Source organism: Mauremys reevesii, linkage group 2 (genome assembly GCF_016161935.1).
Source record: "Mauremys reevesii isolate NIE-2019 linkage group 2, ASM1616193v1, whole genome shotgun sequence".
Classification (NCBI taxonomy): domain Eukaryota; kingdom Metazoa; phylum Chordata; order Testudines; family Geoemydidae; genus Mauremys; species Mauremys reevesii.
In genome coordinates this window covers 66,689,561-66,715,708 of record NC_052624.1, presented here as the reverse complement: position 1 = coordinate 66,715,708, position 26,148 = coordinate 66,689,561, and the positions used below count along the sequence as shown (strand labels likewise).

At 41.6% G+C, this 26,148-nt stretch overlaps 1 protein-coding gene across 11 annotated transcripts in view; it reads left to right on the top strand.

The window, feature by feature from the left end:
* The window catches only part of TBC1D5 (TBC1 domain family member 5), a 487,219-nt gene that overhangs the window by 420,006 nt on the left and 41,065 nt on the right, over positions 1–26,148 (top strand). For all 11 annotated transcript variants that reach the window (XM_039523970.1, XM_039523969.1, XM_039523966.1 and 8 more), the window contains one exon: positions 19,956–20,055. In XM_039523970.1, the coding sequence (XP_039379904.1) occupies positions 19,956–20,055 (100 nt within the window). The remainder of the gene's footprint in view (positions 1–19,955; positions 20,056–26,148) is intronic.

The following is a 26,148-nucleotide window of genomic DNA, read 5'->3' as shown; positions in this document are numbered from 1 at the left end:
ATTTTTAGCTGAAAACTTTAATGCTGGAACTTGAGGTGCTGGGGGTGCTGCCACACCCCGTGGCTTGAAGTGGTTTCCATCATATATAAGGTTTACAGTTTGGTTCAATGGCTCTCAACACCCCCACTATACACATTGTTTCAGCACCCTGGCTTACGGCCCCCTCTTGGCAGGAATACTTGAAGTAGAAAGACTCTGGGGCCATCTCCTCACAAGGAGGAGCGGCTTAACTGTTATATGAAAAGCATCTGGTGCCCTTCATCCTCCCAGCAGCAGCAATCATGATGGAAAAGAGCAGTGGTTCTCAAACTGTGGGTCAGGACCCCAAAGTGGGTTGTGACCCCATTTTAATGGGGTCGCTAGGGCTGGCTTAGACTTGCTGGGGCCCAGGGCCCAAGCTTAAGGGCTTCAGCCCTTGGCATCAGGGCTCAGGTTACAGGCCCCCTGCCTGGGGCTGAAGCCCTTAGGCTCCGGCTTTGGCCCCCGGGCCTGGTGAGAGGGGGCTTTGGCTTTGCCCCCCACCCTGGGGTGGTGGGGCTTGGGCAGACTCAGGCTTGGGTACCCCCACCTGGGGTCCTGTATTAATGTTTGTTGTCAGAAGGAGGTTGTGGTGCAATGAAGTTTGGGAACCCCTGGAATAGAGCTCCGGCGTCATTTCCTCTCATTACCTATCTCCCTCACCCTATGAGCAGACTGTGGGGGGAAATTGGACAGATTTGCAGCCCTTCGTTTCACATTATGATCACCTTCCTTCAACTACAAGCATTAAGAACAATCAGTTCCTGTTCTTGGCAAATAGCAGGGCTGACAGCTCTTAGTTTTGGCAAACATTGGAGCTGTCTGACACCTGTCTCTGGCAGGAGATATTGGGCTTGGCTTTTGGCCACAAAGAAGTGTTCAGATGGAAACTGTTGTATCCAAGATTATAGTTGGCCTTATCAGCTGTTTCCTTACTTCTCAGGTTTGACTCAAGTGACACCATAAGACATACAGATAGCACTGTGTCAACGGGAGAAGCCCTCCCACTAACACAGCTTCTACCTTTGAGAGGAGTATCTCCACCCACAGGAGAAGCTCCCCCATAGGCATAGGTAGCGTCTTCACTAAGTGCTACAGAGGCACAACTGCACTGGTGTAGACAAGCCCTGGGATCTGCATTTTGCATAACACCTCCGAAAATCAAACCACTGATTTAGCTCCCTCACTTCAGGCACCCAAGTTTGACAATTTTGGCCATAGACTACAAAGCATAAAAATCCAAAAACCCTTTCATAAGCCGACCCTATATTTCAGGGGTTGGAAAACTTTGGCTCCTGGCCCATCAGGATAAGCCGCTGGCGGATTGGGATATTTTGATTATTTGGAGCATCTGCAGGCATGGAGCCCCTCCGCTCCCTGTGGCCATTGGTTGGGAACGGTGTATCACAGCCACAGGGAGCGGAGGGGCTCCATGCCTGAAGATGCTCCAGGTAAACACAACGACAATGTATTAGATATTCAATTCAGTGATTCCACAGAGTTTAAAATCATCAAATTTTGGGGTAGACCCATTTATAAGCTGACCCCCGCTTTTGATGCGTCAGTTTTTTTACCAAAAATATTCGGCTTATGAACGAATATATAGGGTATAATGTTTTAACAAAATGTTTGTGAATTCATATTTAACATGTACCTCACATTTATTCAGAAATACAAATGTCCCAAAGCAATGCCCTTTCTTAATGACAATCAAAACATTCCTAGAAATAAATGTTATATAATTTAAACTATTATAATAACTGCTTAATGAACTTATAAATGTTTTCTTGTAACATCTCATTGCTTAATCAATAGTTTGGGATTTGCTGGCTCTAATATAAAACCCCCACCTCTGCTGACATTTGAGTGTAGTATATTAAGTTTAATGAATCAATGTGAAACTGTAATTTATATTTCAGAAGATTTTTCAGCTTTGCCATTCCGATATGATTATCTTGATTTTGATATGAGGCCAAATTCAATTCAGACACTTGAAACTTGGCATTTGTTTAGTTTTTCAATGCCATTCTGACTTTGGAAATAGAAAGCATTTAAATCTGACAGGCTGCCAGGTCATCTAACCAAGGTTTGTAGAGGTACTTTTTAGATCTGTTGGAACTGTTGCACTGTTTTCAGTTTCCTTCCTTATGTAGCCACAACATTGCTGTTACTCAGATCAAAGAGCTGTGAGCATCAGGAAAGGAAATGTTTTATAAAAGAAGCTTTCTCTCTTACATGTATTGACATGTTTATGTAATTTTTGTTAAAAGGTTTTTGTTGACAGCTTCATAGTCAGCTGTTACACATCTTCATGCTTCAATTCCATTTAAATAAAAACAACTGTGGTGGGGTATAAGCAGGAAGTGAATTTTTAGGAAGTTTAACAAGAAGTCATACAAATGAAAACTAGGGTTCAGCGGTTCTCAAACTATGGGTCGGGACCTCAAAGTGGATCACGAACCTATGTTAATGGGGTCGCCACGACTAGCTTAGACTTGCTGGGGCCAGGGACTGAAGCCACAGCCTGAGCCCCACTGTTTGGGACTGAAGCCTGAGGGCTTCAGCCTTGGGCAGTGCGGCTGAGATTACAGGCCCCCTACCTGGGGCTGAAGCCATTGGACTTTGGCACCCCTTCCCCTGTGGGGCGGTGTGGCTCTGGCCTGTGACCTGGGGTGGCAGGGATTGGGCGGGCTAAGGCTTTGGTCCCCCCTCCTGGGGTCATGTAGTATTTTTTTTGTCAGAAGGGGGTTGTGGTGCAATGATGATTGAGAACCCCCTGCTATAGTTACATAAGGTGAATGAGATTACAACAAAACCATATTGTTTTTCAGCCATATCTGAGGTCAATATGCTGACATACAGATCAGATTTGTAAAGCCATTTCGAAGACATTAGAAATGTGTAGAACAGTGAATAATCTGTAGTCTTTTACTGGCTAAAAGAGGGTTAAATATTTAAGTCCTGCTGAAATCATGTGTACCAGTAATAATACCTATTTCCACATCCTGACCCATCTTTACATAGTGACAGTGTAGAATTACTTAATTTGGCAGAAGGCAACAAGAGGTTTTAAAATTATTGGACAATAATTAGTGTCTGCTAGGGAAGATGCAATAAAATTTCAAAATCTTGACTGATTCGAGGCTCTGGGTAAAATCTTCAAAAGTGCCTAAATGACTTAGGAGCCCAGGTCCCATTTTCAAAAGTGACATAGACATTTAGATGCCCAAGTCACATTGACATCCAAATTCAATGGGACTTAGGCTCCTAAGTCACTTAGGCACTATTGAAAATGTTACCCTCTGCTTTTTTTCCTCTCTTTAAATTATCTAATAGTTTATCTGAGTTTCCATTTTTGCATATGTTAGTAAACTGAACTGGACTCTCATAAAAAATATGAACAGTACCATTCCAAATCTAGATGATCTGTTTTTTCTCCTTGAAAGAAATTGTAGGTTTATATTTCAATTTAGGATGTGTTGCAATTTTTTCATGTTCAGTTAAATCAAGCTTCTCCCCACAAAAAACAGCAGATCTTTTACTTTTATTGTAGCAAGTTAGTGTAAATGTTTACATTTGTAAATGTTTTGAGTCCTTGCATAATTACTATACTTAAGCATTACCCTTCTTAAATTCTGAACATTGTAATCAGAGCTCCTAAAAGATCTAAATAATGAGGTCCAACTCCAAAACTGCATACTGAATCATATTGTGAATCACATCACAGAACAAATGTATCATTTGGAATAGAGAATATTTCACTTGAACTCTTATGTAGCTGATGCTTAAGAAACATTTTTAAGTGAATAAAATATAAATAGTGGTTGAATATATCTAATATATTTAACAAGCAAATGGAAAGACTGAAATGTTGCTCATGGTGTATTGTGTTTCATAATTCAAAAATGTCTTTTTGTATTATGAATCAAATCAACATTTTGCAGTGGCAAAAGAAATCACTTGTGAAAACTAAATGAGAATTTATTTGGAGTCATTAATCTATAACAAAATGTATGCTTTGGGAATTATTAATAAAAGACTAGATGGAGGCAATATTGTAACTAAAGCACTGAGACAGCAAAAATAAGAAAGAAATAATTGCATAAATATATCACACCTAGTAGGCAATTCAATAACATTTTACGAAATATTTTAGAAACACCGTGTAGGAGCACAATACATGCACTGTATTCACTCCAGAAATACATGGATTCAAGAATACTTAGTATCTTATTTCAAAGATCTTTAACATCAGAAAACTTGGTTTTGGGGATTTTTTTAAAATTATGGACAGAATACTATGACTGTTTTAGTTTCACATTTGTCTGACAGTCACTAATGTATGTATATCTAGAATTAAAAGCAAAAAGCCAGCCAAACATAATAGTAAAATAATCATAATGGGAAAAGAAAATCAGAAATCTCCTAGTTCGTTTATATATTTATCATCATTTCTGTGGTACTCATCACCATATAATCTGAGCACCTATTTATGGATATAAAAGCAACATCACAGTAGGATGTTTTTAAAAAGTATTACAGACAATGTGTGCAACAATGCCTGTACCTGAGTAGTGGCTTTTTCAGGGTTTTATAGGTTCATTTGCACCCACAGCAATCATTAATCCCCACTAAAGTGACAAATCCGAGTGGTGCTGGGACACCATATGCCTGGTCACAATGCCCAGAGCGGAGTGCTGGGCCCAGCCTCGTGCCAGTGCTGGGTGAGTGTGGGGCATGCTCATTCTCCAAACCCTGCCCTCCACGCTGAGCCTGGATTAAGGTTACGGTGCCATGGCAGAGGGTGCTGCTGAGCCTGACCAGTGTCCCACTTGACTGTAACAAGAAACGCTTAGTAGAGTGCACCCATTGAATCATGAGGCTCCATCTGCCCCTGTTATAGCTAAATTTATCAGAATTTCTGTTCTAGGGGGCCATTTCCAATTCTTTATTCCCTTTTCAGTTTTTATATCTAGCTAAATTTGCCAGATTTGTTGTCAGTCTGGGCATAATTTGTATTCTACATCATGGGCACCTTGTGATCCATGACCCATTACAACTGGGGTTTTTCCTCCTTTTCAAAGCATGGAGTCCTCTCTCTCTCTCTCTCTCTCTCTGTTTGTTGGGGTTTTTTTTTAACCAAAGAAGCTCTCTCTAGCTTCAGGATGTACTGCCAGCAGGTGGAGCTGTTTAGAGAACCAATTGCCTCTCTAACTCCCCAGTGTCTTGCCTCCACTGGAAGATGTGGGAAGTTCCTGTCTCTTTTCTCTGTCTCCACGCAGGAGCTTTTTTTCACGATATGTATATTTTTATTTTTCACCCTCTCCTTGGTGCTCCCTTGGTAGGGAGAAGATATCTTTAAAACAGGACCCTGCCGGACAATGGTATTGCAAGAGAAAACACTGCAGTGTTGCAAGCTCAGCTAAGATCAAAGAGGCTTCTGCTGGTGGATCAGTTGTGCAATATTGCACCACTCTGCAGCAACGTGGCACACAAGCCTTACGCCATTTGGGGGCACGGATTCAGCAGTGCAGCAGTGGAAGCCAGCTTTTCAGAACCTCTAAGCCAGGGATCCCTGACCACTTGGTGCTCCAGGCCAAAGTAAAACATGGCAAACAGGGCAGACTACAGCAGTAGTAATGTGGCAGGCAAGCCTTCACTTGTTTGAGGCTGAAATTCAGCAGCAGGCCCTGGCATTTTGGAAACAACATGCCAGAGGTCCTTGGCTGTTTTGTCCCCTCCCCTGGCATTCTTCTTCTGACTGAAGTGAAATATAGTGTCCAGGAGCATCTTCAAGAAGCTGCTAAATGAGAGGGCTAGGAAAAACCCACAGCACAAGATGCCCCGCTCCTTTCAGACTGCTACAGTAACTAGGTATTTTTGACCCAATTATTCCAACAAGGGCCTTAGCCAGTCCTTGTTATGGTCGGTATCGTGAATCCATGCCCTGTCACTGGTTCTGTCAGTCTCTCTCTCCTTGGTTTCAGAACTCCCAGAGGTTCTGAAACCAAAACAACAGGTTTATAAAACCACTCATGGCTGAGGTTCTCCATATTTGGTACCAGTTTCTATTATATCAAGGCAGTCCGAGGGTTCTGTGCACTGGTCATGGTACACCTCTGAATGCTACAAATTTTCGTGATTATCTGAACCAGGAATCAGATGCTTTTCTGCAGCACTGTGAGAGCTGAGATAATGCCACTCAATTCCAAGCAAGAGGTTGTCCTAGGACACTCATCAGAACAGCTTTTTTAAATTGTAGCAGCTAGAAAGGTGGTTCTCTTCCTTAAGTTTCCATCCAGAATTGGTTGCCACTCATAAAATATAACACCAGGGCTACTGTTGCATGCTAGACCAAGAAAGCACAAGCTAAAAATCCTGAATAAAACAGGAGGAATTATTTTTCCTGGAGCTGAAAGTTTTGCTGACTATGTATTACATTGATTGTTTGTTTATAGTACTGCCAACTATTTGCTGGGTATTTTCCAAGCCCTCATAAAGGGGCTGTGCTCTGAGGCGCTCACAACATAAGGCATCTAAGGATTAAAACCACATACATTTGAGCAAAAGAGCAGTATGTAGGTTACGTATTTAAGCAGGTGCCAATGGGATGCTATTGAACAAGAACTAAATCATTTGAAGTTAACAGAAAAGTAGTATCCTAGGAACTCATGGTCTCAGGCTCGTTAAGATGTCAGTTCAGCATCCTTGAAACTCCTGATTAGTGGGAAATTCTATTTCAGGATCCCCTCAAACTTTCACACCTATAGCACATTGAACCCAAGAGGTTTTACCTTCTGGAGCATGAATATTCAGGAAAGCTCATGAACTTCCTGCTCAACTCTATAAACGGTTTTCAAATCTGGGCATTCCAAGGGTTCTGCGAACTTGAACCTGGTGGTGCTCTTGAAAGGACAAAGTTCGCCTGTATCTCACAACCAGGGACATATTGCAGTTCTTTCTAGATGGGCTCTTGATTGGGTTTGAGTCCTACTTTCCTGAAGGACCAAAGCTTAGTGTTAGGAGACATATTCCTTGTAGCATATTCCTTCTACATCTAGCCCTTTTTTAGCAGCACTCTGACATTTCCCAGGACCTTCCCTACTTCAATATACATCCCTGCAAGATGCCAACTGAAGGTGTTGGGGACAGAGATCAGGGGTGGCCTCCTTCCAGAGAGAAGACAGAGGCCAGAGGAGGTTCTGTTTTCTGTACCAACAAGCTCTGTTTAAATTGTGTTCTCCCATCTAATAAACCTTCTGTTTTACTGTCTGGCTGAGAGTCACATCTGACTGCTCTGTTCTCCAACACCTTCATTCAAGCTGTGTCTCTTCAAAATCTGCCTGGAATCCTTATGTGCACCTTTTCTCTGGTGAGGTGACTCTCAGGGCTGCACCAAGATTCTCTGGTTTTCACTTGAACCAATCTTTTTAAATTTGCTTTCCTTATGTTCAAAGCCAGGGATAGGCAATCTATGGCACGTGTGCCGAAGGCGGCACACAAACTGATTTTCAGTGACACTCAACTGCCCGGGTCCTGGCCACCGGTCCAGGAGGCTCTGCATTTTAATTTAATTTTAAATGAAGCTTCTTAACCATTTTAAAAACCTTATTTACTTTACATACAACAATAGTTTATTTATATATTATAGACTTACAGAAAGATACCTTCTAAAAACGTTAAAATGTATTACTGGCATGCGAAACCTTCAATTAAAGTGAATAAATGAAGACTCAGCACACTACTTCTGAAAGGTTGCCGACCCCTGGTCTAAGCCCTTCAACTACCAGGATAATTAGTTTCACTCTTTAGCCGTGATTGAGACATTCAAATTCTGTTTTGCAACGCTAATGCTTGAAGAAAATGTTAGGATTAGTTGGCTGCCTAAGGAAGGGTGCAAATCATTCACTATTTCCAGCTGGATAAATTCAGGAATTTGTCAGACCGCCTACAGATTTTTCACAAATTACGCTCCTCTTCCCCTTCTGTGAGGGCTCACTTATTCAGGAACCTCGCCATTTCCTGGCAGGACAACTCAGTACTTCATTCAAGCAATTTTACTGTATGGCTGCCCAGTCTCACTGTATTTTTTTCCTTTATCTGTTACTTTAAAGCAGAAGTATTGTCTTTATCTTATATTATTTTTGGAGAAATGGTCCTGCAGTTTCATTCTTGGTTTTCTTCGTTAAAATCTTTCATATGATGGAGGAAGGAGAAAGAATAAAAGCAAAAACTCCAGACAAACAAAAAACAATCTTCAGATAAAGAGTTTTTTCCCTCTCAATTCAATTTTATTCATGTTTTAAGTTTCCCTCCTGTTTGTGGGGATTTGTTTTGCTGCTGACTACAACCCACTTGTAAAATATCACAGAGCAGCAGTGAAAGGTATAATTTGCTTAGCTAGTTGTAATTTTTCATTCTCTGAATTGGCACATGTTGCTTCGTGGCCCTCCACCCAAAGCGTCACTTTTGCATCAAATTCCAGTTGGAGGGGAAATGTTGCAATCAGTCCTTTTTCTCTTGCAGAACATTCCTGCAAAGAGAGAGAGAGAGAGAGAGAGAAAAAATGGAATTTCCTCATATTGGGATCTAAGTCTTCATTTCCATTTTTTTGTATAATAAATTAATAAGATGCAAAAGATGAAGTATCCTGCCTGGAAACAGCGAATCTTTCATAATGATTATAAATCAGAATGTATAGCTTGTCTTCTCAGCATAGGCATTAGGCTGGGGTGTTGGAGAGGCGATCAGTTCCCTGAATAGCTCCACCTCCTGGCACTACATTGTGAAGCTAGGGAAAGGGGAAAGTGAGGAAGGTTAAAGAAAAAAAGAGGCTCCTTCCTGTTTGGAAGATGAGCAGGAATAAGATGAGTAATGGGTCACAGAGCATCATGTACCAACTTAAGAAAATATATGGGTAGGTAAGTACATTTTTACCATTTTTCTTTTTTTAATATAATCAACCAAAATGGTTCAGCCATTTTCAAAATCAAAGAGTAGGAACAAAAATACTTTTCCTGTGATTTCCTATGAACAGCACTCATGCATTAGTGGTAGACGTTAGAAAGGTGGATTTTGGCAGGAGGTAGTTCCTAGGTCAGATATGTGTCTTTTGTTGGTCTCTTGATAATTGGCTGTGACTTATCAAAGTCATACTGTTTTTTTAAGTACTTTGTGCATGTACACTGGATTTTGAAATGCAATCGTTCAGTTGTTTGCCAATGTTCTGTTAGTTCTGCACATACGTACATAGCTTTGGAAAGTTCATAGGCAATGCTGTGTCTTTCTCTATGATTAATGGTATACAGAGAAGGAGTCACGAGGATGAGCATACTAGTGCTCTAAAATAGTATGTATTCTTAGGATGCTAAGCTTGGAAATTTGATGGGAGTTGACCACCTAGCTCACTTGAAAATGCCAGCCAAAAACCCTGGGTAGATAAGAGTCCTGACTCTCCTAGCAATTCTTTCTTATCTCAGAAATTCTTTAGGTGCTGCCATTTTTAAAAGCCTGTATTACTGTACTGCTGAATCTGACTGACATTTCTTGTGTTCTGTTCAAGATTGTAACTTTTTTTAAAAGGCATGAAAAATCTACAAATATTTTTGTACCTTCCTTTAGTGAGTTCTTGCTGACTCTCATTAATCATAATTTTCTAGATATTTTCTGATTCTGTGTTTTGTTAGTTTTTTCAATGTGTTCCTGAATTGAAGTCAAGCTTCTGGCTTTGTAATAATCCTGGGTCTTTCCTTTAGCACTTTCTGAAGCATACAATATTAAGTTCCTCATTTCCAGTGACTGTGTGCAGTATCTCAGCTGTTTTCAATAAGTTTAAATATAGCCCTTCGAGATACATTGACAATGTTAGTCAGTATATGAAGCCAGACTATATTCTGTTTAATAGTTTGCCTATTGGTTTCTCATTTCCTTCAGAATTCGAGAGGAACCCTATCTGGGTCTGCCATTTGTTAACTTCTGATATCTTAATTTGTCTATCACCAGGTTTGGCATCACCTCAAGCCAGTTGAACTCTTCCTCCTCCTTTAGAAAATATGTACCTGTTTCTGACATTTGTTCCCAATCCTCTTATGAGACCACACCGAAGCAAATAATGTATTATTATTTTGTAGAGTCAGCAAGTTATCTGTTTTATGTTAGCTCTTGTGAGTTGTATTGACTCTTCCACTGATCTTCCTTGCATATTTGAATTTTTTTATTCTCCACAGCCCCTCACCCTCCCACCAATGGTGAGTTTGGGACCTTTATTTTCAGGATTTTTTTCCCCGTTTGCCTAATTCAGGTGGGCTAATTTCTGGAACTCTTGAGAGGTTTTGAAAGGCATAATGCTACCATAGAGCAGGAGTTCTGTCCAGCAGGTTAGTGGGTCAAGATGGTGGCCAAGGCAGAGGAAACAAAATAAACTCCAGAACATGCTTCTGCAGCTCTTGCAGTGCCCAACTTCCTTCAGATATCAAGGACCTCTACTGCACTTGTTTCCTTTCCTTGGCTGACATTAAGCCACCATGCACTTAAAGGCCCTGATCCAACTAATCACTGAAGCATCTCTCAGCAAGAGAGTGGCCCCATTGACTTCAAGTTATTAAGGTAGTCATTGATGGTATAATTACTCAGAAAACTAATGTGGTTGGCTGACTAGTTTAACTTGAGCTAAATTAGCATTCTATGGTATTGCAAAACCAAATGTAACTCTATGCAAGTCCCACATGGTAGAAAGGATTTGTATTGTTGTTCCTTGTCCTGAGTGGTTAGCCAGTGTTTGGGTTCTTGCCAGGTTGTTTGCTTTAGGAGGAGAAATCTGTTATCGAGGTCAGATATTTCTTTGGTGCAATCCTGTTTATTTACAAAGAATATACACAAATTCTCATTTCACTGAACACAGTAGGAACAAACAGTGGCAATTTCCTTATTCAGAAATCCAAATTTGCTTTCTCAGTGAGTACTCGACCCAAAAGGAGCTCTTTCTTGGCTTTGTCCCATGGCTACACTCACAGTGCTTCCTTGCTTTCTACTGGCTTTCCCTGGCTTTCTAGTTGCTTTCTGCCTCTGACGCTTACAGCTCCGGCCAATCCATGCCCCCCCCTTGCATTTGCGATCAGTTCCTCTGAAGCATCTGGCAGCCGCTGTCGGAAGACAGGCTACTGAGCTAGATGGACCATTGGTCTGACCCAATGTGGCCATTCTTATGTTCGCAGTGAATCCCTCAGCCCACATGGCTCAGTCTCTGCTCAGTCCATACTACACTGGCCAGTGCTTTGGGCAGTGGCTTTCACTACACACCCATCATCACACAAAGGGGCATTTAATTGCTCCCCCATTTAGCCTTGATAAAGGATGCTCAGCGCACCCATTGAATGGTCTGTGATTGATGGGAGCCATTAACACCTTCCAGAATCGCAGAATCAAAACAAGGACGTGTGGGTGTCAAGAGGACACTCCCACTAAGCCTATTTCATATCTACCTTGTGATGGTGTAAGCAGATGAAAAGCAACAAAGAATGGTGTGAAATAAAGCATCACCACCATGACTGTTGTTTATACCCTGTGCACACTGTCCATAGGAATGAAATATCTATTTTTAAAAATGTATCAAAATGCTGTGCATGAAGAATATGTTGGTAGCATTGAAAATATGTTTAAAATATAAAATTGGCACCCATTGAGATGTAAAAAATACAAAGTATGATTGAGGTTCATAAGTTTGGTTCCACAGTTAGCAGGGAGCACAGAAAGTCTGGTAGCTTGTGTGAATGGCCTCTGTGGAATTTGAAGGCTAAACCTCCTTCTTCTGCATGAGGGTCAGCTCACTCCACCCCTATGTATGAGAGTAAACTCTGAGTTTTCCATGTGCCTTTGTGGGAAGTATTATAGCACTAATATATGGAATAAATCTTAATTCCATAGTTTTATTAATGAAAAAATCCAAGGAATTTATTTTTCTGCATTTATCATCAGTATTGCTATGAAAAATATAAAAGTAGAAAGTACTTCAAGTTAATGTTACAGTTGCATGAATATTCCCCCACCAACAAGTGATAAAGAACTGTATCAAACACAAACTACTTGTCTTCACTTTCATGGTTCTTCATTGCCCATCCCCCACCCTACCTATCCTCTCTCATTCACTACCAAGATGTCAGCTTTTGCCTCCAGGGCCAGTTCCATTACCCACTTGTTAAGTTTTCAAACAAGCATCTTCATGCTTTCTCTCATACTGCCCCCACACACTTGGGAGAAGCTGTCCAGGAGCATCCACAACACTAACTACTTATCCTCCTTAAAAATCTCCTTTTCCAAGATGCCTATAAAAACTTGGCCATGATTAGGCTGCTGGTGTACTAAGACCACTACCTAGCATGCTGACCAATCCTTGCATCCTTGTACTGTCTGTTTGTCTGTCTGTCTGTTGATCTCTGTTGTCTCTTGTGTTATCATTGGATTGAAAGCTCTCTGAGGCAGGGACCATCTTTTTGTTCTGGGTTTGCACAGCACCTAGCACAGTGCAGTCCTGGTCTGTGACTATGGCTCTGAAGTGCTTCAGGAGTATAAATAATGATGATTCCATGTGTGACAGGTTGGATCACAGGAAGCCCGTTGAGACTGCCACCTGATGTGCTGGGACTACCTCTGAGCCCGTTTTCCCTGGCAGCTTGGGACTTCAGTACCCTGTCTTGTTGAGCCAGACACACTAGCCTGCTGCAACGTAGACCCAGGTCTGAACCACGCCCCCCACAAGCTGCAGGCTTAACTGAAAACGGCTTAGAAAATGCTCCTGTCTCTAGCACCCAGATACCCAGTTCCCAATGGGATCCAAAACCCAAATAAATCTGTTTTACTGTGTATAAAGCTTATACAGGGTAAACTCATAATTTGTTCGCCCTCTATAATACTGATAGAGAGATGTGCACAGCTGTTTGCTCCCCCAGTTATCAATACTTGCTCTGGGTTAATTAATAAGTAAAAAGTGATTTTATTAAATATAAAAAGTAGGATTTAAGTGGTTCCAAGTAATAACAGACAGAACAAAGTGAATTACCAAGCAAAATAAAACAAAAACACGCAAGTCTAAGCCTAATATAGTAAGAAACTAAATGCTGGTAAATCTCACCCTCAGAGATGTTCCAATAAGCTTCTTTGACAGACTAGACACCTTCCTAGTCTGGGTCCAGCAATCACTCACACCCCCATAGTTACTGTCCTTTGTTCTAGTTTCCTTCAGGCATCTCTTTGGGGTGGAGAAGCTATCTTTTGAGCCAGCTGAAGATAAAATGGAGAGGTTTCCAGGACCTTATATAGTCTTTCTCTTGTGGGTGGAAACCCCTTTGTGCTCCTGTGTAAAATCCCCTCAACCTGATGGAGTTTGCGGTCACCTGGGCAAGTCACATGTCTAAGAATGCCATTTTTTACATGTTAGTTTGAAGATTCCCATGAAAGCTCAGTTGTGGATTGGCGTCTCCCAAAGTCCCTTGTTAGTTAAATACTCCCAATTACTTGAATAACCCCTTCACACTATGTTGACCAAATCTGCCTTATGTGCTTCCTACAGCAAACACTTTAAATACAAGCATAGATCCAACGCTCATAACTTCAGATATAAAAATGATACATGCATACAAATAGGATGAATATATTCACTAGGACATAACCTTTGCAAAGATATGTTACATGGCATATCTAGCATAAAATATATTCCACTTATGTCATATTTACACTCATAAGCATATTTCTATAAAGCATTATGGGGTGCAACATCACACCATGTTTATTTTTAAATTTCATTTTATATTACTCATCAGTGGGAAGTAACGGTTTTAAATGTCAGCACGTGTTGTGGGCAAGCACGCTGCTGGCATGGAACATAAAGATTCTCGGGGTGTCAAAGAGCATAAAATTGTCATGGGTTCATCTGTTATATATTGGCTTGTTAGCAGGGCCAGCTTTAGGAACTGCGGGGCCCGATTCGAATACCCGGCGCCGGTCTGGGTCTTCGGCGGCACTTTGGTGGCAGGGGGTCCTTCACTGGACTGCTGCTGGGTATGTAAAAAAATTAAAAAGGCGCCTAAGGCGCAGGGCCCTCTTAGGTGTGAGCGCGGGGGAAGTGGCCTAAAGCCAGCCCTGCTTGTTAGTCAGAAACAGAATTGAAATAGACTACTGCAACAGAATGGAAACATTAGGTGCTATTTTCTATCCAGGCTACATTTGTGTAAAGAAAATAAGTGGAAGAATTAACATGGTGTGTTCATTTGTCTGCAGTGCATCTGAAAGTTATAATAGGCAGATGTAAAATTACATTGATAACCTGAACACATACTCTGTGTTTGTTGTGAATATGTATTTGTGCCAGTTCCCTGTTTCCAACTTTATTTTTCCCCTTTGATATTCTTTTAATGTTCCAGTATTGACAGGTTTGAATTCTACTATATTTTGTCTTGCCATTTTGACAGGATCTAAGGAGGGACTTGCTTAAATTAATGTAATTATCTACTTGAATTTATTGTTCAAGGAGTTTGGCATAAATAACTTTACACAAGCCAGATTAAGTAGTCCCTTTGAAGATAGTTTCTTCATTGCTGCATATGACACTTTTTATTGCTGCTAAGTGTCTACAGATTCAGACTCATTCAGCTGTAATGCAGATGGACTTTTCCCATGCTAAATATTCTAAGCGATTAGTAAACTTCTGCAAAACACAAAGAATATGAAATCTAAGAAACTATATCAACCTTTTACAAATTCATTCAACTGTATTTATTAAAATAATGCTGTTCATGTCTTTGGTAATCTATCTTGATAAGTTATCAGATCATTTAATTTTCTTCAGCTCTTGAAAAATATTTTGTTTTCCATTCAGTTAAACACATAACATAACAGAAAAAAACTAAATATATAGTTGCCTTCTTCATTCTTCAACAAAAAAAAAAAGGGTATATGATAACATAAAGGGGGGGGGACTAACAGCCCTATTTGTTTTGCATTTTGATGCGTTTCTTTGATGCCTTGACAGTTTGGTATTTGGATATTTATTATGCAGAAGCAGAATACATGTATTGTGAAAGACTGATTTATTTTCAATTGCAAAAAAAACACATTTTGGTGAGAGTGGCACCTGCTAAAATCATTTTTCTTGAGATCTTGGATTTTATATACTGCATAGTTTCAGATGCCTTGAACATAGCTTCTGCCAACTTAATACAGCTTGCAAAGCAATGAGCTGTGAAAAATTAGGATCACAATGTCATGATCATAAAACCTTCTGTAATATGTGATATATAGGTTTTTGAATGATTTCATGAGAGTTCATCTCTGTCACATCTCGCGGCAGGTACCACTCCAAAGCAGCGCATGCCTGGGGCGGCAAGTCGCGCGGCGGGCGGCCGCGCTGCCGCGGCGGGCGCGGCGGCCGCAGGCTTGCCGCGGCGGAGGGTCTAGTCCTAGTCCCGCTCGCCCGGACACTCCCGCAGGGACCCAGGCACGGGACGCCGACCTTCCGTGCTCCGGTGGGCAAATGAAAATGGCTGACTCTAGACTCTGAGCTTTCCTGAATCTGAGAAGCTTATGAGATAGAGCCTACTGACTGCACACACAGTTTTTTTTTTTTTTTTTTATGAGTCTTTCAATCAGGAGGAAAAATCCAAAATATACTTTCCAGTGTCATCCTTCTATTGGTGGGAAAACCGGAAAGGATTTGGGGGAATAGAAAGTTGCAGAAGCAAAATAAATGTAGAAGTAGAGGAAATGAAGCAAAATTAAAGAAAAGAAATGAGAGGGATCATAAACAAAAAGTGAAACAATGTGCATGGTCAAGGGAATCATCAAATGTAAGAGAAGGCCTGAATACAGACGCAAGGAAAGAAGAATATGAGAGAAACACAAATAAGTGAATCACCTTTGCAGGGTTTAGCCTTACCAGAAGGTAGAACAGTTTGGATATAATATGTGGAAATAGTACCAAAAATGCTCTGCTTGGACTAAGGAGAAATTGAAGTCCATTTTATGTTGTCAGAGGAATGTGAACCAATATTACCTATCAGTTATAAACCCACCTGCTTCATTTTCACTTTCAAATTTAGTTCAAGGTGTTGCTGATTATCTTTAAAGTTCTGAATGGGCTGGAACTATGAGGGTGTGGGTAAGAGTTTCTGGGACTGAATTTTGCAGAATTTGTTGTAGGGCTGGGTGGGGAGGGGGTATTTCTCATCATTAAGATTCATTTCTCTTGGTCTTCCAAGCCAGGCACAATGGCTCATTTGTTTGATTTAGCTGTTGTTTGATTTGTTTCTCCTCCTCACAACATGATCCCCAGTGCCTGACTGCAGCAGTAGTGGTTTTGAATAATGCCTACACAATGTGGGTAATTTCATTTAGTATTATAAAATGTTGAAAATAAATGCCTAAATGCAGTTGTTATTTTATAAACCTTTAAAAAGGAGTTAAATTAGTTTTCTCATACTGACAGCAGATTTTTTTCTGTGGTCAAGTGGTCAACTTCACAGAGTTATGGTTGAATTATTTTGAACCCCTTTTCACCTATCCCCACCCCCTTCAGTCTGACTGACTGGCAGTTCAGTTCCCAAAAGAATTACAGAGGATGATGTCTTGATTTTCACTGATATTTATGTAAGTATTTCCTAGCTTTACACTGTGTAGTTTGGGTGTTTCACAGATACATTTTCACAGATACAATTTTACAGTCATTGTGTATGATTCTGGGAGAGCGCACTTGAGAGAGCAGCACAACACATTTTAGCACCTACAATACAAGTTACAATTCCTGATGCAACTCCTTCTCTCACATTTTTAATTTTTTTGTAGCCTACCACATAGTGGTATCTCGCTGCATGGTATCTTTGTATGCAGCCTCATTTTTCCTTCTGATTGCCATGACTTTTCTTTCTTAGTACGTGTTTTTTCATTATAACTCAATTCCTTGTGATCTGCTTTTGGGTCAGGGAAATTCTTCTTTGCCTGCCTACTATTTTACATACCTGTTACAGCACTTACTCATTCTTAGTCCTGTGATAATGTGTAACACAGAGATCAGATTCAGTGATGGTTTGGCTGTTCAGCAATGGAATTTATATACAAGAACTCTCAGGCATGTTCTCCGCAAAGTGTAAATGCAGAAGTTAGCATTTATAGGAACATAGAGCAACGGACTGACAGAAAAATTCATGTAATGTGGTGTGAACTAGAATCGAGAGAGTTGATGCACCTTTGTCTCATACTATTAGTGTAAGGATTTATTATAAATATTGGAAAAGAAGGAAAATATGTTTAGTTGCAATTTCCATTTTTACATTTGCAAGGCATTAAAAACATTCCTGTTTCCCAGGTTAAAACAAGAATGTTACATAGACATTGTAGGTCTTTGGCTACTCTTCAATCTTACTATCAATCTCAGCTAGGAAATTAACTGGTACTTAGTATAACTGGAGAGTTTCATTTTACTGTCTAAGTGTCCACAGCTGCACCAGGAATGTTTTGAAAAACAATTTAGTCTGATTTTGATTCATGAATCTGAAGAAAGATAGAAGTGTGGGAAATACAGAACTATTTATTACCAGAAGTTCAATTTCCATGTCCAGTTCCACAGGAATGACATTGGTATGTGCATCTGTGTTTAAATTGTTAGTTAATGCTGCTATTGCAAGTTGATTGTATATGAGTTTATAGTAAAATGATCGAATCTAGTCTCCTTTCTCAAGCTGGTAACTAAGTATCAAAAGTAGTAACAGGAAATAGAGTAGATTATTTTCTGTAGTCATTGCAAGATGTAGTTGCTAGAGAGAGGTTTTTAAGTACTACATTTGTTGATAGAATTATAACAGTGTGCAGCCTAGTTAACACTGTCAGTATTTCGAATTTCGAACTTGACTTATTTATCAGCAATTTGTTTATGACTTGGCATTAAAAAAAAAAAGACAAAGAAGGTATGTAAGCTGAAAGTTGTGTTCGTTTACAGATTTTTCTTACAGAATGCTAATTTAAACAAATGCTTTCTTTTAAATAGTTGGTGGTGAATACAGGTCATCTGAGTGCCAAGTTTCCTTCTCTTTGCTGGGCCCTGGCTCTCAGTTTTCTGATAATCATTAATTTAGGATTAATTATGCAGCCAAATAAAGGTTGTTTTATCCTTCTACATTGCTGTTTTCCTATTAATACTTAAACCACAGTCTGAGGACCAACAACCTCAGCCAAGAAAGACTGTAATACATCTGTAAGCCTCCCAAAGTGGAAGAAGAGGAGGAGCTCAAAAGCAGGGCCGGCTCCAGACCCCAGCGTGCCAAGCGCGCGCTTGGGGCGGCATCCTGCGGGAGGGCGGCAGGCGGCTCTGGTGGACCTCCCGCAGGCATGCCTGCGGAGGGTCCGCTGGTCCTGCGGCTCCGGTGGACCTCCCACAGATGTGCCTGCGGAGGGTCCGCTGGTCCCGCAGCTCCGGTGAAGCATCTGCAGGCATGCCTGCGGGAGGTCCACCGGAGCCGTGGGACCGGCGACTGCCAGAGCGCCCCCCGCGGCGTGCCGCCCTGCTTGGGGTGGCGCAAATCCTAGAGCCGCTCAAAAGTGACCTTCTTTTGCATACTGCTATACTGTGAATAAAAAAAAACTTGCTTGAACAGGAAGGATGATTAATCTTTGGAGCAACTTTTCTAGGGGCATCGTAGATTCTCCATCACTTATCTTTAAATCAAGACTGAGAGACTTTCTAAAATATATGCTCTGGCTCAAACAGAGGTTATGGGCCTGATGCAGGAATTACTGTGTGAGGTTCTGTGACCTTTGTTATACAGGAACTACATTATCATAATGCTGTCTTCTGACCTTGAAATCTATGGATCTTAAAAAATGTACTTTAAAAATATTAAATGCATGTTTACTGAACAGACCTTAAAGATTCCATAAGAACGGCCACATTGGGTCAGACCAACGGTCCATCTAGCCCAGTATCCTGTCTTCCGACACTGGCCAATGCCAGGTGCCCCAGAGAGAATGAACAGAAGAGATAATCATCAATAATCTATCCCGTCGCCCATTCCCAGCTTCTGGCAAACAGAGATTAGGGACACCATCCCTGCCCATACTGGCTAATAGCCATTGGTGGACCTATCCTCCATGAATTTATCTAGTTCTTTTTGAACCCTGTTATAGTCTTGGCCTTTACGAGATCCTCTGGCAAAGAGTTCCAGAGTAGCTGTTCTACAGTACATTGGTTAAAAAATACTTTCTCCCAAATATTACACAAAATATGCATTTGGAGTTGTAGTTGGTCTATCATGGAAATACAGGGTTTTTTTTTTCAAATAGAGCATGATTCATTAGGTAAATAAAATGAATGCCTAAATATATGGTGAATAAGTATATGTTTAGCTTATACTAAATATTCAGAGTGGCTAAGCTAAAAGGCCAGTGTTTTGATGGAATATGGTGGAATTTTTAGGGAGGTTATAGTAATAATGTCTAAAGTATGTGACTGTGCTCAGTGTGAATTTGCATAATTTGTGTAGGTTCATGACCTGTCTCCGTTGGATTAGGTTTGCATAGACCAAAATACATATTTATCCAGAAATATATCCTATTATCTCCATCAATGAAATGTAATTGTTAACCTTTCATAAAACATTGTATGGGAACTGATGTTTTGTGGTTTGTGGGGGGGGGAGGTGTTCAACTAATTATTCAACTAATATGAATAAAAAATGGTACATTAAAGGACAAAGACATCATTAAGAATGATAAAAGAAAGAGAAGTCAAAATGATTCCATTTCACCTACAAAAGAAAAACCTAACTCTGTTGTTTCCGAGACTTACTGATAGGCAAAAATGAGACCATAACCAGTGGAATGTTCCAAACATTTTAAGGGCATTGCTTATCAATTTTATTGTATGTTAGGTTTCTTAAAGCTTATCCTTTCAATTGTAGGAGGAAGAATTGGAGACTCAAATTTCATTTCTCCAAGGACAACTAAATGACCTAGAGGCCATGTGCAAATACTGTGCAAAAATGATGAACACACATCTTGGTAAGTGAAGTACTCTAGACAATTAATGCTGGCCTATAAATCTTTCTTGAGGTTTTTTCCATGTTGCATACCTGGAATTATGTAATAGTTCTGTAGTATAGTTCGTATAACTTTGTAAGTCATGTTATAAACTGAATTAATGTACCAAATTGTTGTAACAGCTGTTTCTAACCACCATTTTTTTTTTATTCTTAACCTTCTTGCTTTTAAATGTGGGTGCTTTTTAACCTATTGATTAACATAAGGATAAAGAGCAGACATGTTGGGACAGATGGCCTTTTCTTGTTCTTAGATTTCTTGTATTCTAAAGGACCACACAACTCAGCTCATTTTACAAGTCCATGTGCAGTTCAGCTGTTACACAGTGATCCTTGATACATTGAAATATGTTTGTAGAAAATCTATATATTTTCATCAGATGTAATGGTGTGGTGATTACTTTCATTACATAAAAATATTTTGTTGCTCCAGTTACTCCAGGCTGGTTCCTAATCTCTTCTGCCACTTCTTGCTCTGACATTAGCAGCAGAAGACATGAATTAACAAATAATTGGTGTATTGGGAAATGGGATCAAGAGTGGAAATTATTGGATTTATATACTACAAAGGCAAATTGGAGAAAAAAAAAACTGCAGAGGAGCCCAATATATGTGTACGTAGACACAATAAGCAACGCTCTTATAAAATTATATTGAGCCAAATTCCAAGAATTGCCCTATTCAGCCACATAGTGTAAAAACTGCCAGTACTACAGCCCTCACTAGAATCTTCCAGCCATGTTCTTTTTGACAAAGCAACCTTCACTTGGACCCTCCAGTTGTTATCTCTCTGGCTCTGCTTTGTCTGCGGTTTCCAGTCCTGGATACCTGGTAATATTCCAGGTAACATGTAGTCAAAGCTTTTTGTTTTTCTGATTGCCCATCTTTTCAGTGCTCCAGTGTATATCGTCATGGAGAACGAGGCTGCTTCTTGACACCCTTGACACAGTCTTTGTACAATACTTAGTTCCAGTCCAGTGAATCTAAGTCTAGTGAGGCATATTTTTGACCACTCAAGATTCTGAATTTGTACTTTGATGCCTTTTTGATGTATTTTGCATTAAGGGTTTGCCTCAGTAATCTAAACATCTCATTTTCTCCAAGACAGTTTTAGAGCAGCTAGCCCTTTGGAAGCTCTTGAAAGCTTTGGAGCTTAGTTCCATGTAATGTGGCTTTGAGCTTGATGGTGGTCTGGGTCTTTCTCTTGTTTTTTCCCCCCAGTTTCTCTTTCAGGATATAGTCCTTTTCCTGAAGACCACAGAGGTAGGAAGGAAGAAGGCCCAGCTGCCTCTGGAAGTTTGGATGTAGCACAGGGGTGGGCAAACTATGTCCTGCCTGGCCTGGGAGGCTTGCCCCCGGCCCCTCCCCTGCAATCCCCCCTCCTCCGCAGCCTCAGCTCGCTCGCTCTGCCGCCGGCACAATGCTCTGGGCAGTGGGGCTATGAGCTCCTGGGGCAGCGCAGCTGCAGAGCCTGGCCTGACCCGGTGCTCTGTGCTGTGTGGTGGCATCAGCAGCAGCGTAACCCAGTTTCAGCCCAGCGGCACGGCTGTAGCACTGCCAGCCACCAGTGCTCCAGGCAGCACAGTAACGGGGCAGGGAGCGGTGGGGTTGGATAGAGGGCAGGGGAGTTCGGGGTGGTGGTTAGGGGGGAAACGGGGTTGAGTGGGGCAGGGGTCCCGGGGAGGCAGTCAGGAAGGACTGGGGGTTGGATGGGGTGGTGGGGGCAGTCAGGGGACAGGGAGAAGGGGTGGTTGGATGGGGCAGGGGTCCCAGAGGGGCCATCAGGGAACAGGGGAGGTTGGATGGGGCAGGAGTCGGGGGGGGGCCCGATAGGATGTGGGGGCCAGTCCATGACCCCCTCCCCTAACCGGCCCTCCATACAATTTACGAAACCCGATGCGGCCCTTAGGCCAAAAGTTTATCCACCCCTGATATAGCAGGAAGTTATGCTGCAGGAATTGAACATGATATTTTAGGTCTATCTGGAACTGTCATCTGGACCCAGTGAGCTTTGAGGGGGACCACCTGAAAAGCCAGCTGCTAAAGCCATCCCAGGGGACTCCAGTAAGCCTGGTCAGAAGCCAGTCTAGAACAATTTGTCCTTGAAGCAAAAGCCTGAGTTTCATCACTCAGTATCGGTTCCACTCAACCAACACAGTCCCAGTTTCCTTCTCTGCTCAGCAGATCTGCTTCACTAGTTCTCTTGAAGCAATCTGCATTCTTCTCTTTGAAGCCAAATGTTCCATTGCATACGAAGGCCTGGCATATCCTGGTGGTGGTACTGAACTCCAACTCATGGGAAAAGGTGTCATGTCCACAAAACTATTGAGCACAGGAAACAGTGAATGAGCGCCAGCCACCCTCAACATACCACTACCAAAGCCTGCAACGTAGGCACTCCCTTCTTGAACCTGTGATACTGACCAACAGCCTTCTTAAGACAAAGTATTTTATTTAGTAGTTGGAAGAACCTTTATGCATGTCTATCTTGTTTAAAGCACTACCATCCCATAATGTCAACCTGGGCAGGATTATCTTCTTCAGACACCCCCATGGGTGTCTGTGCCTGAGTGTCTCTGTCTGGTTCTCCCTCTAAGTATGTCCTTTTAAAACCTTCCCAGCCTTCATTGTTCTTCAAGAAGCCTCCTGGTCGGATAAATTCCTAGGCTGCCCTGAGGGGGCATGGTTATTGGAACAGTGTCATCAGATTTGATATTTCTGGCTTTGTCCCTTAACAACCCTCAAATGGAAGCTGTTAGACAACTATCCTGACTAACTAACTCTGCCTGGGTTATCCATGATGGTACCCTACTGGGGAGAAGTTCATCAAAAATATTCATGCAGAAAGCACAATGCCAGTGGCAGATCAAGGTACACTATTAGCAGTTATTAAAGAGCACCCCAATATTCATCATACTGAGAGCACAATTCTTGACTTGGCTACTCATGTTAAGAGCTTCAGCGTTGACCTGTCCTCTCTCCAGTCAACATAGTATGCTGAATTACATGTGTGAGAGCTGGGAGAGATTCATGAAGACAAGGAATGCTGTTTGAATGGACTTTTATTTACAATAGTCCAAATTTTACCATAGAATTATGTATTTTTATCTAAAAATTCTACTACATTTGCCAGTCATTTTTTAACAAAGATACTGTGGCTGTTTATCACAAAATTATCCATAGAATAAATGAGTGTACTGAGTATCAAAAATATTTAATAGTTGCAGAATATTTTTTCCGTGAAGTTATCTGAAAATGATTTGTGACCTTCTGAGTAAGTTTTTTAGTCTCCTTCTGCTATGGGAATATATTTATTACCACCAGTGACTATCATAGTTCATTATATAGGTTACTTATTTTTCATAGTCCAAAACTGCTCAAAACCACTCTTAAATCCTATATCCTACTTTAAATCTTTGAACCTCTTGTAATTATCTTTTTAAGCAAATCCACAGTTGTACTGAGTAACTTTTTCTTTTACATAATAGCCCTTTGTATGAAAATAATTTTGTTTAAAAAAAAATCTTTTGCACAATTTTCCACACCACCACAAAATGACGACATAATTTTTTACCTAAAACATGCCAATTTGTTACCATGGGATTGAACAAGAGATTGCCAACATTATAAATTCACTCCATGGAATCTGAAGAAGGAACAGATGGTTAGAATGGCAATTTTTGTTTGTGTATATACACAAAAGCTTTCTCATTAAGTGCTCATCTACTTCTCTTGCTGCACCACACACTGACGACATAATTATATGTTTATGACTTGGCAGTATGGAAATGAATGATGTTCTATGAATATTAGAACTTGGTAGCACGTGGAGGAGTTAAAACTTGTGTTTTGTGTGTGATGAAAATGAATTGAAATAGGTTTATGATCCCTGAGATGGTTCAATAAGATGGATGTGCAGAGCTTTAACCTTCTGGGATTTCCTTTCTCCAGTGTAATACAGCACATCCGCGCACGTAGGTCCATGCATGAGAATGACCATTAAGTTCCCAGTAAAGGATGGCATGTGCCATGGCTGCTGAGAAGGTCTAGTGACTCTTAACGCATCCAACTGCCAATCTTTAGATTTGTATTAGTGGCTAGGAATGCCAGGTTGGAAGGTAGATCTTGATTCTCTTCTCTGCTCTGCCACAAACATGCTTTGTGACCTTGAAAAAAAATCACCTAACTTTGTGTCTCAGTTTGTCCATTTGTCAAATGGAGATGCTCACAAGGGTTTTGTGAAGCTTAATTCATAATATAAATGAAGACTGTTAATGCAGCTGCTGGTGAAGGAATTTACTCACCATTATTGTTACTGCTCCGGCATCATCACAGCTACATTTCCCTTAATGTTTCTCTTCACATCTATTGGTTTTCTTCAGGAAATAATATTCTGATCCTAGTGCCCTTAATACTGTGATAATATTGTTCCTATATTTTAAAATATTTTCAACATTTTTCTTATGAAAGGTATACTTAGTGCACCTCAGGATGCAGTGCTTCACAGAACTTTAATTTACTTGTTAAATATTACATACAATTTAACATTTAATATGTTATGTCCTTATTCATTATTCCTTCTCTTCTCTCTTACTACACCTCTACCCTGATATAATGCTGTCCTCCGGAGACAAAAAATCTTACCGCGCTATAGGTGAGACTGCATTATATTGAACTTGCTTTGGCCCTCCTGCTCCTTGTCCCCTGACCGCCCCCTCCAGAGACCCCCGTCCCCGATCACCCCCAGGACCCCACCCCCGACCCAACCCTGCTGCTCCCTGTTCCCTGACTGCCCCAACCCCTCTCCACCCCCTCCACCCCCTGACAGGCACTCACCAGCAGTGGTGGGAAGTGGAGCAGCCCAGCCCACTCCACTCCACCAGCTCCCAGCCGTGGCGCTCCACTTCCCACTGCCGGTGAGTGTGGGGAAAGGACGCCCCCTGTACTCACCTGCAGCAGGAAGAGGAGCACCGTGACCCCAGCCCACTCCGCTTTCCTTGCCCTGGCCCCAGCCGTGTTGCTCGGGGGTGGGGTGGGGGAAGAGGAGTTGGGAAAAGGTCCAGCACTCACCGGCAGCAGCAGAAGCAGAGCAGCCCAGCCCCAGCCCACTCAACTCTTCCAGCTCCCAGTCGCGGACTCCGCTTCCTGCCCACAGGTGAGTACGGGGGGCGTCCTTTCCCCAACCTCCCGGCACTCACTGACAGTGGCGGAAGCGGAGCAGCCCAGCCCCAGCCCACTCCACTCCTCCAGCTCCCAGCCGTGGTGCTCCGCTTCCCGCCGCAGGTGAGTACGGCGGGGGCATCCTTTCCCCAGCCTCCCCACACTCACCGGCGACGGGAAGCAAAGCGCTGTGGCTGGGACCTGACACGCTGATCCGCCGGAGCACTGCTTTACCGCGTTGTATGCGAACCCGCGTTATATCTGGTCTCGTTATATCAAGGTAGAGGTGTATAATGTAGAAGCATCATCCTAGCAGGTTCAAAAAATGCCCCCAGTATGGTCATAGAATGTTCCTTAAGGACAAATGTGACCCCCGTCTGATGTCTCAGAGCAGATCATGACTAACCTGGTCTGTGGGATCTGTGCCAGACATCACCATGGTTTCTCAGATCCCACAGTGACTGCCTGAAGGCTCCCTGGCCCCCACTGAGTTTGTCATGAAAGTGAGTTTGATGTATTAGTTTAATATCAAGTCAGTCTGGAAGGCCTCAAAGAGAAAAGCTGCATGTGTTCCAGAGCCAAGTATCACAGCTGGACATTAAGCGCTAGCTGATTTGGCACAGATCCAGTGACACAGGTTCTAATACTGGCATTTGACACCCTCTAAATATTCAGCGCTCCAGCATCATCAGTCCAGTTTCTCCTGCAGCACAGATCTAAATCTGGATACAGTCTAAAGCTGTGGGGCAGGGACTGTAACGTATTATATGTTCATACAGCACCTAGCACAATTGGGCATAGCAGGGTTAAGGCCTCTAAGCACTACTGTCTTATAAATGTTAAATAAATGTTAAATAATAAAGTAGAGGTGAACTCTGAAATCTATCGTTCACCA